The sequence below is a fragment of the Lithobates pipiens genome, unplaced genomic scaffold, assembly GCF_037356315.1.
Source record: "Lithobates pipiens isolate NorthernLeopardFrog02 unplaced genomic scaffold, aLitPip1_a1.2 Scaffold_30, whole genome shotgun sequence".
Classification (NCBI taxonomy): Eukaryota; Metazoa; Chordata; class Amphibia; order Anura; family Ranidae; genus Lithobates; species Lithobates pipiens.
This window is the reverse complement of record NW_027507791.1, coordinates 19,691,751-19,709,441: the sequence shown is the minus strand read 5'-3', so window position 1 is coordinate 19,709,441 and position 17,691 is coordinate 19,691,751. Positions and strand designations below refer to the sequence as shown.

Sequence of the window (17,691 nt, the reverse complement as noted above, 5' to 3'; positions counted from 1 at the left end):
ATGTTCTCCTCTGATCAAATGTTCTTAGGGTATGTTCTCCTCTGATCAAATGTTCTTAAGGTATGTTCTCCTCTGATCAAATGTTCTTAGGGTATGTTCTCCTCTGATCAAATGTTCTTAGGGTATGTTCTTCTCTGGTCAAATGTTCTTAAGGTATGTTCTCCTCTGATCAAATGTTCTTAGGGTATGTTCTCCTCTGATCAAATGTTCTTAAGGTATGTTCTCCTCTGATCAAATGTTCTTAGGGTATGTTCTCCTCTGATCAAATGTTCTTAAGGTATGTTCTTCTCTGGTCAAATGTTCTTAAGGTATGTTCTCCTCTGATCAAATGTTCTTAGGGTATGTTCTCCTCTGATCAAGTGTTCTTAGGGTATGTTCTCCTCTGATCAAGTGTTCTTAGGGTATGTTCTCCTCTGATCAAATGTTCTTAAGGTATGTTCTTCTCTGGTCAAATGTTCTTAGGGTATGTTCTTTTCTTGCCAAAGACATATTAAAAATGATATTGGGGGTGGGGTTTGGGTTTCTAACTCTCCAGTCTCCATTAAAAAGCGAAAACAAAAGTTCTGGGTGGACTCCATGCAGACATAAGTTAATGCAGATTGCCATCCATAATTATGAATCTGACCTGGTATCAGTCCCTGTACAGCAGAACTCAAACTGGAAGTTGCAGAAGCAGCACAAGGAGCCATTCCGTTTTACTGCAGCGATCATGTCCTTTTAAAGGCAATTCTGTTTGGGGGGAGAGCAGAGTGAAAGAGGGATGAGCTCACCAGTGTCCTGCTTCTCCTTTTGTATAACCTCCAGAGAACAGAGTGACAAAGAGATGACCTCATCAGTCTGCTGCTTTTCTTTTCACTGTCCATTCACATGCTGGGGGAGGGTGTAGACCTGTAAGTGTTACTCAACTGCAGCATGTCTCCTCCACTGTCAGACAGGACTGTACGGTGTGGTAGAGCTGGGTAAATCTTAGGACTGGATGGACACAAATACAAATCCTTTGCTGTATTTATTTAATCTGTGTAGGTAGCTGTTTGCTTGAAGTTCATCATTTGTGTTTATTTTGGAGTTTGTGTCCTTATATATTGGTAAAAGTCTTTCTCCTTGTCTTCTCTCCTTGCTTCCATGAAGGCAGGGCGTAGTCAGGTAAGATTTCACTCTTCGACTTTTTCACTTCTCTCATGTTTGTCACATTAATGTTGTATCTAGCCAAATTCCCCTCCCTAAGTTATGGTAAGGCCCGGCTATAGACAGAGCTATGATTGGATAGAGTGGTGAAGGGATAGAACCTCTGCTGTATTTTTACCCTTTGAGAAATAAAGACCTAACAGGACCGCCAGACCAAGAATGAAAAGATTTCATGTCGCTTTAATGATTCATCAGCTGATCATATAAAACAACCAACGTTTTTCTGGACCAACACATGTCTTTATCAAGGCTATAAAACAAATAAACACAATAAAAAGGAAGTGTGTGTACGTGTGTGTGTACACACACACACACACACACACACACACAAATATATGTATATGTGTGTATATATAATGACATATTATATAGATATATCTATACACTATATTACCAAAAGTATTGGGACGCCTGCCTTTACTCGCGTGAACTTTAATGGCACCCCAGTCTTAGTCCATAGGGTTCAATATTGAGTTGGCCCACCCTTTGCAGCTATAACAGCTTCAACTCGTCCGCGAAGGCTGTCCACAAGGTTTAGGAGTGTCTGATGTTGTATGAGAAGGCCTGGCTTGCAGTCTCCATGATAATTCATCCCAATAGTGTTCTACCGGGTTGAGGTCAGGACTCTGTGCAGGCACATCAAGTTCTTCCACCCCAAACTTGCTCATCCATGTCTTTATGGACCTTGCTTTGTGCACTGGTGTGCAGTCATGTTGGAACAGGAAAAGGCCATCCCCAAACTGTTCCCAAAAAGTTGGGAGCATGAAATTGTCCAAAATGTCTTGGTACGCTGAGGCCTTAAGAGTTCCCATCACTGGAACTAAGGGGCCAAGCCCAACCCCTGAAAAACAACCCCCACACCATATTCCCTTCCAGCAAATGATTTGAACCAGTGCACAAAGCAAGCTCCATAAAGACATGAATGAGAGAGTTCGGGTGGAGGAACTTGACTGGCCTGCACAGAGTCCTGACCTCAACCTGATAGAACACCTTTGGGATGAATTCGAGCGGAGACTGCGAGCCAGGCCTTTTCGTACAACATCAGCGCCTGACCTCACAGATGCGCTTCTGGAAGAACTGGCAAACATTCCCATAGACAACACTATATTTCTAAAGGTGCTATTGACATAAAATTGTCTCCACATGTCGGTAACAATCCATGCAATCCATACATACAAAGAAACCAAAACAAATACGTTCAGAAACAAAGTTCTGTGTAATAAAATGGAAGGACACCAGGAAAAAGTATTGAACCCGCTAAATGAAATGTAGTTAATACTTGGTACAAAATCCTTTGTTGGTATTGAGGGCTCCAAGACGCCTCCTGTATGGAGAGACTAGTCGCATGCGTTGCTTAGGAGTCATTTTGGCCCATTCTCCCACACAGTCTTCAAATCTTGAAGGTTCTTCTGATCTTTAGTTCTTTCCATAGATGTTCTATTGGATTGAAGTCAGGTGATTGGCTGGGCCATTCTAGCAGATTTATTTTCTTTCTTTGAAACCAATGGAGAGTTTCCTTGGCTTTGTGTTGGGATCATTGTCCTGCTGAGATGTCCTCCCTCGTTTCATCTTCATCATCCTGGTGGATGGCAGCAGATGTTTTCAAGAATGTCTTGGTAGATTTTTCCATTCATCTATCCTTCAATGATATGAAGTTTGCCAGTACCGTGTGTGGAAAAACAGCCCCACGCCATGATCTTCCCACCTCCAAACTGCACTATTGGTATGGGGGGTGTTTTTAGGGTGATCGGACATTTGACCTCCAAACATGGTGTGTATTATGGCATCCAAAGATTTCCATTTTGGCCTCATCTGACCAGACTATATCCTCCCAGTATTTCACATTTGTCTAAATGTTGTGCAGCAAACTTTAAACGAGCTCCAACATGCTTTTTATTCATCAATGGAGTCTTGTGTGGTGAGTGTTCATACAGGTCATGGCGGGTAGGTGCATTACTTATAGTTTTAGTTGAAACAATTGGACCTGCTCCACAACCTGTCCTTGGCTCTTGGATAACTCTTTTGATAATTCTTTTCACGCCTCTGTCAGAAATCTTGCGAGGAGCACCTGGTTGTGTCCGGTTTATGGTGAAATGATGATCTTTCCACTTCCGGATCATGGCCCCAACAGTGCTCACTGGGACATTTAGAAGTTTAGAAATCCTTCTGTAATCAATGCCATCAGTATGTTTTGCAACAATAAGGTTGCGAAGGACTTAAAAGGGCTCTTTGCTTTTACCCATCATGAGATGTTCCTTGTGTGACACCTTGGTAATGAGGCACCTTTTTATAAGCCATCAGTTGAAACCGAACCAGCCGATATTAATTTGCAATGACAAGGGGCATTTCTAATTACTGATTACTGATAGATTTCATCTGGTGTCTTGGCTTTCCATGCCTTTTTGCACCTCCCTTTCTTCGTGTGTTTAGTACTTTTTCCCTGCGTCATTCCATTTTATTACACATAACTTGATTTCTGAACAGATTTGTTTTAGTGTCTTTGCATGTATGGATTGCATGGGTTGTTAGCGACATGTGGTGAAAATTTCATGTAAATAGCACCTTTACCAATATACCTAGAAAAATGGTGACGTGTTCAATACTTATTTTACCCGCTGTGTATATGCAGTATCTCATAAAAGTGAGTACACCCCTCACATTTTTGTAAATATTTTATTCATGTGACAACACTGAAGGAATGACACTTTGCTACAATATAAAGTAGTGAGTGTACAGCTTGTATAACAGTATAAATTTGCTGTCCCTTCAAAATAACTCAACACACAGCCATTAATGTCTAAACCGCTGGCAACAAAGGTGAGTACACCCCTAAGTGAAAATGTCCAAACTGGGCCCAATTATCCATTTTCCCTCCCCGGTGTCATGTGAGTTGTTAGTGTTACAAGGTCTCAGGTGTGAATGGGGAGCAGGTGTGTTAAATTTGGTGTTATCGCTCTCACTCTCTCATACTGGTCACTGGAAGTTCAAGATGGCACCTCATGGAAAAGAACTCTCTGAGGATCTGAAAAAAAGAATTGTTGCTCTACATAAAGATGGTCTAGGCTATAAGAAGATTGCCAAGACCTTGAAACTGAGCTGCAGCACGGTGGCCAAGACCATACAGCGGTTTAACAGGACAGACTCCACTCGGAACAGGCCTTGCCATGGTTGACCAAAGTTGAGTGCACGTGCTCAGCGTCATATCCAGAGGTTGTCTTTGGGAAATAGACGTATGAGTGCTGCCAGCATTGCTGCACAGGTTGAAGGTGCGGGGGGTCAGCCTGTCAGTGCTCAGACCATATGCCACACACTGCATCAAATTGGTCTGCATGGCTGTTGTCCCAGAAGGAAGCCTTTTCTAATGGTGAGGCACAAGAAAGCCTGAAAAACAGTTTGCTGAAGACAAGCAGATGAAGGACATGGATTACTGGAACCATGTCCTGTGGTCTTATGAGACCTAGATAAACTTGTTTGGTTCAGATGGTGCCAAGTGTGTGTGGGGGCAACCAGGTGAGGAGAACAAAGACAAGTGTGTCTTGCCTACAGTCAAGCATGGTGGTGGGAGTGTCATGGTCTGGGGCTGCAGAAGTGCTGCCAGCACTGGGGAGCTACAGATCATTGAGGGAACCATGAATGTCAACATGTACTGTGACATACTGAAGCCGAGCATGATCCCCTCCCTTCAGAGACTGGGCCGCAGGGCAGTATTCCAACATAACCCCACACGCACCTCCAAGATGATCACTGCCTTGCTAAAGAAGCTGAGGGTAAAGGTGATGGACTGGCCAAGTATGTCTCCAGACTAAAAACCCTATTGAGCATCTGTGGGGCATCCTCAAACAGAAGGTGGAGGAGCGCAAGGTCTCCAACATCCACCAGCTCTGTGATGTCATCATGGAGGAGGGGAAGAGGACTCCAGTGACAACCTGTGAAGCTCTGGTGAACTCCATACCCAAGAGGGTTAAGGCAGTGCTGGAAAATAATGGCGGCCACACAAAATATTGACAATTTGGGCCCAATTTGGACATTTTCACTTAGGGGTGTACTCACTTTTGTTGCCAGTGGTTTAGACATTAATGGCTGTGTGTTGAGTTATTTTGAGGGGACAGCAAATTTACACTGTTATACAAGCTGTACACTCACTACTTTACATTGTAGCAAAGTGTCATTTCTTCAGTGTTGTCACATGAAAAGATACCGTATATACTCGAGTATAGGCCGACCCGAATATAAGCCGAGGCCCCCAATTTACCCCCCAAAAAACTGGCAAACTTATTGACTCGTGTATAAGCCGAGGGTGAGACATGCCTGTCCATCCCTGTGTGTGTGTCCGTCCATCCCTGTGTGTCCGTCCATCCCTGTGTGTCCGTCCATCCATCCCTGTGTGTGTGTGTGTCCATCCATCCATCCATCCCTGTGTGTGTGTGTCTCCATCCATCCATCCATCCATGTGTGTCTCCATCCATCCATCCATCCATCCATCCCTGTGTGTGTGTCTCCATCCATCCATCCATCCATCCCTGTGTGTGTCTCCATCCGTGTGTGTGTGTGTGTGTGTGTGTGTGTGTGTGTGTGTGTGTGTGTGTGTCCAGCCTACCTTTGTCCCGAGCCTCCGTCCCGTGCCTTGCCTCCTTGCCTCCGTCCCGTGCCGTGCCTCCTTGCCTCCGTCCCGTGCCGTGCCTTGCCTCCTTGCATCCGTCCCGTGTCGTGCCTTGCCTTGCCCCCGTCCCGTCCCGTCCCGTGCCGTGCCGTCCCGTGCCCTCTTCGTCGGCGGCCATTGTAAGTTCAAAAGCTGCGCCGCCGCCTTCGCCTGTGATAGGCGGAACACTGAATTTCCCAGCAGCCTGTGTTCCGCCTATCACAGACGTCGTATCATCCTCGTCCGTAGTACGAGGATGATACGACGTCCGTGATAGGCGGAACACAGGCTGCTGGGAAATTCAGTGTTCCGCCTATCACAGGCGAAGGCGGAGCCGGAGGCGCGGCTTTTGAATAGAATGGCCGCTGTCTGTCTGCTCGACACGCTGATCGAGCGGGCAGACAGCGATGACTCGAGTATAAGCCGAGGGGGGCACTTTCAGCCTCAAAAAAGAGGCTGAAAATCTCGGCTTATACTCGAGTATATACGGTAGAAGAAAATATTTACAAAAATGTGAGGGGTGTACTTACTTTTGTGAGATTCTGTAGATAGCTAGAGACATTTTTGGACTATATATAAATTTGGTATATTTATTTTGTAGCCTTGATGAAATGGGGAAGTGTTTTGGCTCCAAAACATGTTGACTGCGTTCTGTTATGATATGATGAATTATTTTATAATTATTCTATAATAAAATATATTTGATAATTAAATCCTCTTGGACTCTTTAAGCACCTGGTCTGGAGCTCCTTTTATTATTAATGATCATTTTATTTATTTTTCTTATATTTTAGACCTTATTTTATATGAGCGGCCTCACCAGAGCCAGTGAGGTCACTGCACTGCCCAGGGCCCATCAGATATGTATTTTTTGAGGGGGTTTTTCTTCTGTGTTTTTCTCGTCATTTTGATGAGATTTCCTCTCACCTCCTGTGTCTTGAGACAGAAAAAAAAGCAAAATGTCCTTCAAAATTTTTTTAAATAAATAAAAAAAAAAAAAACACAAGTTCATCTAATTCAGCCAAAAGGGGGAAAAAAAAATCAATAAATAATAAATCAATAAACATACAAGTCCAAAAGGGCACAGGTGGCAAAAAATAAATAAATAAATAAATAAATAACCCTTCTCTAATCATTCCAAAAATTAATACATTTTTTTTTTTTTACTTTTGGCTATATTTTTAATTTTATTAATAAAAATGAGATGATGAGCATGTATGCAGACTATGGAACCCAACACAAGGTTTGTAGATATTGTATAATTGTTGTATTTGTACAAGAAGGCTGACTTTGAATGTCGCTTCGATCTGTAACATTCTGGCCTTGCAGCGCTGGTGTCCTGGTACTAAATCCCTCCAAAATCACAAAGCATTGATGTTAGTGTGGGGTTCCTCCATGCTGGTACGCTCATTGTCTTCAGACCAGATCGGAGTGTGTGGCTGAGTTAGAGACGGTTCAAAAAAAAAAAAAAAAATGGCAGAACATGATCATTAAAATGTACACGATCCCAAAATATACGGAGGAGTCTCTACTGAATGCTCATTTCCTTCTGACAATATATGAGCAGATGTTCAGTTAATGGGATTTGCTTACAGGGCGTGTCCTGAGGTTCATTTGCATTTTTTATAATTAGGAAAAGCCCGTAGGGAAGTGTAAAGAGAGACGATTGTGCAGGAGAAGCAGCATGCGACTCGGTATACAGACTAGAGATCAGCCGCCATGGCGGCGCGCTTCATGAAATATTACAGCTCTAGTTTCTGCTTGTAACCCCATCTGTGTGATAATTGTGACGGATGCTAAATGGTGATAAAGACCTTGTCATCATTACACTCCCAGATAAATAATCCCGGTACGTACATCACCTCCGTAACCAGCGCCAGTTCACGCATGGCTCCGCCCACCTGGCAAAAGTTGATGTTCTGCGCAATCATTAAAATTGTAAACATTGTTTCTCATCTTATTTATCCTAAATAATATTTATCTAACATTAACCTCCTTCCTGCAAGCTGACGCATATAGGTTACATAGCTACATAGTAGGTGAGATTGAAAAAAAAAAGACACAAGTCCATCAAGTCCAACTTGTGTGTGTGGTTATATGTCAGTATTACATTGTTTCATAGTTTCATAGTTTCATAGTTAGTTAGGTTGAATAAAGACACCAGTCCATCCAGTTCAACCTGAGTGAGTGTCTACAATTGTCCCTATCCCTGTACATTGCACACTCATGTCGGTCCCTACCCTCAAGGAGCCCATCATCCAAGGTCCCCCTTCATATACTAGGGCCAATTTTGGACAGAAGCCAATTAACCTACCTGCATGTCTTTGGATTGTGGGAGGAAACCGGAGTACCCGGAGGAAACCCATGCAGGCACAGGGAGAACATGCAAACTCCAGGCAGGTAGTGTCGTGGTTGGGATTTGAACCAGCGACCTTCTTACTGCTAGGTGAGAGTGCTAACCACTACATCTCTGTATGTTGCGGTCATTCAGGTGCTTATCTAATAGTTTTTTTAAACTATCGATGCTCCCCGCTGAGACCACCGCCTGTGGAAGGGAATTCCACATCCTTGCCGCTCCTATGGTAAAGAACCCTCTACATAGTTTAAGGTTAAACCTCTTTTCTTCTAATTTTAATGAATGGCCACGAGTCTTATTAAACTCCCTTCCGCAAAAAAGGTTTATCCCTATTGTGTCCTATCCCCTCTCAAGCGTCTCTTCTCCAGAGAGAATAAATTCAGTGCTCGCAACTTTTCCTCATAACTAATTTCCTCCAGACCCTTTATCAGCTTTGTTGCCCTTCTTTGCACTCGCTCCATTTCCAGTACATCCTTCCTGATACTCCAGGTGCAGCCAGACCAGAGTCTTGCAGAGCGGGAGAATTATCGTTTTATCTCTGGAGTTGATCCCCTTTTAATGCATGCCAATATTCTGTTTGCTTTGTTAGCAGCAGCTTGACATTGCATGCCATTGCTGAGCCTATCATCTACTAGGACCCCCGGGTCCTTTTCCATCCTAGAGTCCCCCAGAGGTTCTCCCCCCAGTGTATAGATTGCATTCCTATTTTTGCTACCCGAATGCATTATTTTATATTTTTCTACATTAAACCTCATTTGCCATGTAGTTGATCACCCCATTAATTTGTTTAGATCTTCTTGCAAGGCTTCCACGTCCTGCGGAGAAGTTATTGCCCTGCTTAGCTTAGTATCGTCCGCAAATACAGAGATTGAACGGTTTACCCCATCCTCCAGGTAGTTTATGAACAAAATAAATAGGATTGGTCCCAGCACAGAACCCTGGGGGGCCCACTACCCACCCCTGACCAATCGGAGTACTCCCCATTTATCACTACACTGTGAACTCACCCTTGTAGCCAGTTTTCAATCCATGTACTCGCCCTATGATCCATGCCACGGACCTTATTTTGTACAGTAAACATTTATGGGGAACTGTGTCAAATGCTTTTTGCAAAATCCAGATACACCACGTCTACGGACCTTCCTTTATCTAGATGGCAACTCACCTCCTCATAGAAGGTTAATAGATTGGTTTGGCAAGAACGATTCTTCATAAATCCATGCTGATTACTGCTAATGATACCGTTCTCATTACTAAAATCTTATATATAGTCCCTTATCATCCCTTCCAAGAGCTTGCATACTGTTTATGTTAGGCTAACTGGTCTGTAATTCCCAGGGATGTATTTTGGGCCCTTTTTAAATATTGGTGCTACATTGGCTTTTCTCCAATCAGCTGGTACCATTCCAGTCAGTAGACTGTCAGTAAAAATTAGGAACAATGGTCTGGCAATTATGTGACTGAGTTCCCTAAGTACCCTCGGATGCAAGCCACCTGGTTCTGGTGATTTATTAATGTTGTTTCCCAAGTCTAATTTGAATTCTGTCCTCTGTTAACCATGGAGGTGCTTCCTGTGATGTGTCATGAGGATAAACACTGCAGTTTTGGTTACTGAAGCCCCCTGATTCCCTTGTGAAGCCTGGGGAGAAGAATAAATTCAATACCTTCGCCCATCTCCCCAACCTTTGTAACCAGATGTCCTTCCTCATTCTTTATGGGGCCAATATGGTCTGTCCTCCCTTTTTTACGGTTTACATACTTAAAGAATTTCTTGAGATTTTTTTTTTTGCTCTCCTCCACTATGTGTCTTTTGTGTTCTGTCTTAGATGTCCTAATTCCACCCTTACATTTCTTGTCGCATTCTTTATAAAGTCTGAATGCTGATGATGATCCCTCAACCTTGTATTTTTTGAAGGCCTTCTCCTTTGCTTTTATATGCATTTGTACAATGGAGTTAAGGCATCCAGGACTTCTTTTTGCTCTTTTAAATTTATTACCCAATGGTATGCATTGGCTAATGCCCTTATTTAATATGCTTTTAAAGAAAACCCATCTCTCCGTGTTCTTTGTTCTTAAGATTTTATCTCAATTTATGCCTTCTAAAAAGGTTCTTAGTTTAGGGAATTTGACTCTCTTAAAATTCAGTGTCTTTGTATTCCCCTTATGTTTCCTATTTGTGTGATTTATAATGAAGCCAATTGACCTGTCATCGCTGTTTCGTAAATTGCCCCGTATTTTCACATCCATGATCAGGTCTGTATTGTTGGTAGATCTAGTAACGCTTTATTTCTAGTTGGTGCGTCTACCATCTGACCCATGAAATTGTCCTGCAAGACATTTAGGAACTGGCGAACCTTATGCCGCGTACACAGGACCGGACTTTTCGAGGGACTAGGTCCGACGGTCTTTCGACTGACTTTCGGCGGAGTTCCGACAGACTTTCCGAATGAACGGACTTGCCACACACAATCACACCAATGTTCGACGGATTTGAACGTGATAACGTACGACTGGACTAGAATAAGGAAGTTCATAGCCAGTAGCCAATAGCTGCCCTAGCGTCGGTTTTTGTCCGTCGGACTAGCATACACACGAGCCGATTTTTCTGTCCGGCGGAGTTCCGGTGGGAAAATGTTAAAACATGTTCTATTTCTAAAGTCTGCAGGATTTTTGGCAAGCAAGGGTCCGATGGAGCCCACACACAATCGAATTGTCCGACATACTCGTTCCGTCAGACTTTTGCTGTCAAAGTCCTGTCGTGTGTACGTGGCATTAGACGAATGTGTGGTTCCCTCCACCCAGTCTATGTCTGGATAATTAAAATCCCCCATTATGATAACACTTCCCATCCTTGCTGCTAATACAACTTGTGATAGGAGATCCGTCTCCCCCTCCTTTCTCAGGTTAGGGGGCCTATAGCATACTCACAGTATTAATTTCCACTTCGCCTCATCCCCTTGGAGCTCTACCCATAAGGATTCCACGTCCTCCCTAGCTCCCTTAGTGATGTCATCTCTCACATTCACTTGTACATTATTCTTGAGATATGGGCATACCCCCCCCCCCCCCTTTTTACCTCTCTATCCCTGCGATATAGGGAATACCCTTGAATGTTTGCCAGCCAATCATAAGAGCTGTTGAACCAGGTCTCTGAAATTCCCACAAAATCCAAATCCTCCTTGTACAACAGTATCTCCAGTTCACCCATCTTGTCTGCCAGGCTCCTGGCATTGGTGAACATGCCACGGTGGCAACATGGAAGTGGGCTTTATTTCTTCCTGCCGTATATACTTGCATAGTTGGGTTGAAAAAAGACACAAGTCCATCCATTTCAGCCAATAGAAAAAAGACACAAGATCATAGAGTTAAGCCAAAATATATATATATATATATATTAAAATACAAGCCTATCTAATATAGCAATAAAAAAGATACAATTGATCTAGTTCAGTCAACAGAAACAAAACAAAAAAAAGACACAGGATCATCTAGTTCAGACAATAGAAAAAATTAAATTGATACAAGTCCATCTAGATTAATCAATACAAAAAAAGAAAAAAACTAACCAAGTCCATCTAGTATAGCCAATAGAAAAAAGTATAAATAAAGTATTTATAATAAAAAATTAAATATTTATGCATTACTCTTTATTATTGGGAGAGCGCTCAGTTGCACACCCCCAGCAATGTGACCACACTGTCACCGACAGAGTGATAACTGTGGGCCGGTGGTAGGGTTGCCACCTCATCCCTTTAAAACCGAACACATATTAATTGCACAGTTCTTGATCTTGGCACCGTGCAGAAAATCCTGCCCTCCTCAACCTTATTCACACTCCAAGTATTTAAAGGTTTCAGTCATGTCCATCCTTTCCTTTTTTCTTCCATTCTGTACATACCAAGTTCCTGCCGTCTCTTCTGATATGTTTCATGTCTCAGACATTTCACCGTTTATATTACTCCTCTCTAGACTTGTTCTAGCTTGTGTAGCTCAGCCTTTACTACTCCACAAGTCTGAGGCTCAGCCCAACTGATTGGCTGTACATGGCACATCCTGAAACGGACTTTATCTCAGCAGTCATTCTGCGAGGAGGTTGGCAAAAACATGACCAGGGATGGGATGATGGCCAAAGGGGGACTATTTACAAATCTCCATATGAAATCACAATCCTGCAAATACGGGGGCTATAACGACTAAAATATTTTATTTAACAATAAAAGGCATAATTTTTGCTTGTGATATGGTGGTTACTGATTACATTCGTTCTATGCAAACTAACCAATCTAAGCGATTTTTTTTTTTTTTTCTGGGCAAATGTTCTTTGAATATTCTGGGCAAATGTTTTTTTGAGTATTCTGGGCAGTAAAAAAAGATAGGCTCATTCATGACCAAGGTAAAGCCAATTGGGAAAATACTGCCTTATGGCCACTAGATGGAGCTGGGGATCACAGGAAATTAATACATCTTAGTGAGAAGAGATGCAATACAATTCTAGAGAACTCCAACAAGTATTAGCCATAAAAAAGGGGATCCCGTTGTGGCAATGGTTACAATTTTCTAAATCCCTCCAGAGTTCTCTAGAATTGTTACATTGTATCTCCTCTTAGGCTCCATTCACACTTGTACAACTTGTCATGCAACTAAGGACATCAAAGTCACATGACAATTCGTTCTCTGTGTTTTCCAATGGTAACCATTCATATACAGTATCTCACAAAAGTGAGTACACCCCTCACATTTTTGTAAATATTTTATTCTATCTTTTCATGTGACAACACTGAAGAAATGACACTTTGCTACAATGTAAAGTAGTGAGTGTACAGCTTGTATAACAGTGTAAATTTGCTGTCCCTTCAAAATAACTCAACACACAGCCATTAATGTCTAAACCACTGGCAACAAAAGTGAGTACACCCCTAAGTGGAAATGTCCACATTTTGCCCAAAGTGTCAATATTTTGTGTGGCCACCATTATTTTCCAGCACTGCCTTAACCCTCTTGGGCATGGAGTTCACCAGAGCTTCACAGGTTGCCACTGGAGTCCTCTTCCACTCCTCCATGATGACATCACGGAGCTGGTGGATGTTTGAGACTTTGTACTCCTCCACCTTTCATTTGAGGATTCCCCACAGATGTTGAATGGTCTGAGCACTGACAGGCTGACCCTCCACCCCTTCAACCTCTGCAGCAATGCTGGCAGCACTCATACGTCTATTTCCCAAAGACAAGCTCTGGATATGTCGCTGAGCACGTGCGCTCAACTTCTTTGGTCGACCATGGCGAGGCCTGTTCCGTGTGCAAACTGTCCTGTTAAACCGCTGTATGATCTTGACCACAGTGCTGCAGCTCAGTTTCAGGGTCTTGGCAATCTTCTTATAGCCTAGACCATCTTTATGTAGAGCAACTATTCTTTTTTTCAGAGCCTCAGAGAGTTCTTTGCCATGAGGTGCCACGTTGAACTTCCAGTGACCAGTATGAAAGAGTGAGAGCGATGACACCAAATTTAACACACCTGCTCCCCATTCACACCTGAGAACTTGTAACACTAGCAAGTCACATGACACTGGGGAGGGGAAATGGCTAATTGGGCCCCGTGGCTGCAACCACTCGCACAGAAAAACACTGGACTCATGGATGGGTGCCATTAATCCTAATGGCATGCCGCCCACACTGGAAATCGCACTGTCACTCTGACCCGCCCTGTATACGCCAAAGTAGTGCAGGGACTTTTTCTTGCGGATTCATGGGGCGCGGCAGCCCATTCAAAGGAATAGGCGCTCGTTCCCGAGCAAACCACGTGGCAAACGCATGGCCACGTAGATGTGAACCTACTGTTAATACCTATGGTCCCCAGCTTCATCTAGCAGCCGTAAAGCAATATTTTTCCAATGTACTCTGTTCCTTATGAATAAACCTATCTTTACTACTGCCCATAATACAGTATTTGGGGAAAGTTCAACCAGAAGAGAAAAGGGCTTAAGAACATTCGATCTTACTCCATTCTCATAACAGCTGGTTGGTTCACACAGAATGAATGTACATGCAGTGTCGCTGGACAACCAGCTATGCCATTTTTTTTTCCAAATGCACCCTTATTCTTTATTCTAAAATCTTTAAAGTGGTTGTAAACCCCTCCCATATACAAGTCACTCGCCTCAAGCTCCAGAGATTAAACAAATCCTCCTACATAAGTTGTACCTGTTTATCTGCAGTCTTCTCTTCTCCATCTGTTCAAAGTCAAAAATTTATACAGCTTTTCAGAGCTTTCAGAAAACAGGGGGTAGGAAGCTGAAATTGCACTCTGCAGAGCTCAGTAAGGCTACTTTCACACTGGGGCATTAGGGGCGATAGCGGTAAAGCTCCGTTATTTTTAGCGGCTCTTTACCTTTGTTTTAGCGACACTTTTTGGCCACCAGCGGGGTGTTTTTTACCTACGCTAATGGCCAAAAAGGTGTTAAATGCACCCGCAAAGTGCCTCTGTAGCTTTGCCGGCTCTTTGGCGGTGCTGCTCATTGATTTCAATGGGCAGGAGTGCTGTAGGAGAGGTGTATACACCGCTCTTATGGCGCCTCAAAGATGCTGCTTGCAGGACTTTTTTGGCGTCCTGCCAGCGTACCGCTCCAGTGTAAAGCACTCAGACTTTCACACTGGAGTGAGAGGAGAGGTGCTTTACAGGCGCTATGCTATGCTAATTTTAGCACAATATCGCCTATAAATCGCCTCAGTGTGAAAGCAGCCTAAGAGCTAATTGGAGGCAAGGGACACCCCCCCCCCCCCCCCACTTTCACACAGGAACAGAGCTGAGGCTGTCAATCACAGGCTGCGTGCTGGAGCTCCCTCCCCGTTACCTTTTTTCTCTTGGTGTCAGGGAAACTTGACAGAAGTAATTCATAGAAATAGCAGAGGAAGGAGGCAGCAGACAGAAATGACACTTAGTGTTCTGGATCGAGACACGTACACACTATAGAGGGATATGCTTTATTCATATTTCATGTCTGAGGTTTACAACCATTTTAAGTTGACGAAAGAGTAACCTTGTTGTCGTGGGTTACAGATTTTGGTGATAGATTAGTTCACCAGCCCTTATCTCTATTCAGCTTTGGTAAATTGTGCAGATCTGAGTCTTGCCCTCTAGCTGTCCTGCTGTGTGTAATCCTTCTCTTTCTCTTGCCTGCTGCTGGCTAGAGGTTCCAGGTAATTCCTCTTTCTTTCAGTTTTCCTCCATCTCGATCCGCCCGCTGATTGCTATAACATCTGAATGTCGTCAATGTACCTCACCCATCACAGCTATGCAGACAAATCATTACATCATAGCCATAATACCCGTTCATAGCCTGCCCCCTAGTGGGCAGTGTGGGAATCTGCAGGAGGTTTCGGTCTGTGATAGAGCGCAGTCCTTCCTCTCGGTGACCTTGTACACCTCTGCAGATCTCTTACTCTCATGCGGGATGGGTGACAGACTGGCGTTTTCTTATTCACAGTTCTTTGTTTCAGACCGCCTGTTAGTAGGGCCTTACCGCAGCCGGAAAAACTTCAGACCAACAACGTGGGGAAAAAGAAGAGACCCATCGAGGTAAGAAATCTGGAGGCTGGAATGATTCCATGGTTATCTACAGACTGACAAAGAATGCTCCAGAATCAGGAAACCTTGTAGGGGGAGTGTTTGCTGTCTGCCAGACTCGGTGACAGATTCGATTTGCATTGCACCCCAATACACTAAGGCAGATGCTCCAAACCTCTTAGTTTGAGGACCACTTTATTTTTTTATAAATATTTGTGGGCTGAAATAAAGTGTTTTATAATCCTTCCATCTGGTTCCCCATCAGAGTCCCTCCCCCTTGCATCAGGGTCCCCATCACAACCCCCCATTCCTACATTTAAGTCCCTATCAGCGAGCCCCATGTACATCAGGGTCCCCGTCAGAGCCCCCATTACATCAGAATCGCCCTTACATCAGGGTCCCCATCAGAGTTGCCCCTTACATCAAGTTCATCATCAAAGCCTCCCCCTACATCAGTGGTTCCTCCTTACATCAGGGTCCCCATCAGGACCCCTATCACAGTCCCCATTTACATTTGAGTCCCTATCAGAGCCCCCATTACATCAGTTGCCCCCTCCCATCAGGGTCCCTATCAGAGCCCCTCCTTATATCAGGGTCCCATCAGAGCTGCCCCTTACGTAAGAGTCAACCCTTACATCAGGGTCATCACAAGAGCCTCTCCCCAACATCAGAGCCCCCCTTACATCAGGTTCTCCATCAGAACCCCCATCACAATCCCCCTTACATTTGAGTCCCTATCGGAGATCCCACTTGCATCAAAGTCACCATCAGTCACCCTTGCATTGGGGTCCCCATCAGAGCCCTCATTACATCAAAGTCCCCATCAGGAGAGGACCCCCATTACATCAGAGTTCCCCCCCTTTTCATCAGGGTCCCGATCACAGCCCCCCCTTACATTTGAGTTGCTATCAGAGACCCCCCATTAGAGTCACTCCTTACATCAGGGTCATTATCAGAGCCTCCCCCCTACATTAGTGTTCCCCCTTACATCAGGGTCCTCATCGGAGCCCCTCCCTACATCGGGGTCCCCATCTGAGTCACCATCAGAACTTCCCCCTACATCAGAGTCACCATCAGGACTTTCCCCTACATCAGGGTCACCGTCAGAACCCCCATCACAATCCCCCTTACATTTGATTGAGTCCCTAAAGGCAACCCCCCCTTACATCAAGGTCACCATCAGAGTAGCCCCTTACATCAGGATCCCCATCAGAACCCCTGTTGCATCAGAGTCCCCCCTTAAAGCAGGGTCATCATAAGAGCCACTCCCCAACATCAGAGCCCCCTTTACATTTGAGTCCTTATCAGAGACCCCACTTACATCAAGGTCACCATCAGTCACCCTTACATTGAGGACCCCATCAAAGCCCCCATTAAATCTGAGTCCCCCTTTCATCAGGGTCCCCATCACAGCCCCCCTTACATTTGAGTTCCTATAAGAGACCCCCCCCTGTACATTGGGGTCCCCATCAGAATGCTCGCTTACATCAGGGTCCCCATCAGAATCACCCCTTACGTTAGGGTCATTATCAGAGCCTCCCCCACACATTAGTGTTCCCCCTTACATCGGGGTCCTCATTGGAGACCCTCCCTACATCAGGGCCCCCATTAGAGTCACCCCTTACATCAGGGTCACCATCAGAGCTTCCCCCTACATCAGGGTCCCCATCAGAACCCCATCACAATCTCCCCTTATATTTGAGCCCTTACATCAAGGTCACCATTAGAGTCGCCCCTTACATCAGGATCCCTATCAGAACCCTCGTTACATCAGAGTCCCCATCCAAGTTGCCCCTTACATCAGGGTCCCCATAGAGCTGCCACTTACATTAGAGTCCCCCCTTACATCAGAATCCCCATCGGAGTCACCCTTTACAGCAGAGCCCCTCCTTACATCAAGGTTCCATCAGAGTCCACCCTTACATTTGAGTCCCTTTCAGAACTCCCCCC

General features: G+C 44.3%; 1 protein-coding gene across 1 annotated transcript in view; it reads left to right on the top strand.

The window, feature by feature from the left end:
- Window positions 1-17,691, top strand: part of EML5 (EMAP like 5) — a gene marked incomplete in the record, with an annotated part of 273,075 nt that overhangs the window by 211,774 nt on the left and 43,610 nt on the right. Inside the window, 2 exon segments of the mRNA XM_077463736.1 lie at window positions 1,129-1,143; window positions 15,675-15,753. Coding sequence (XP_077319862.1) covers window positions 1,129-1,143; window positions 15,675-15,753 — 94 coding nt within the window.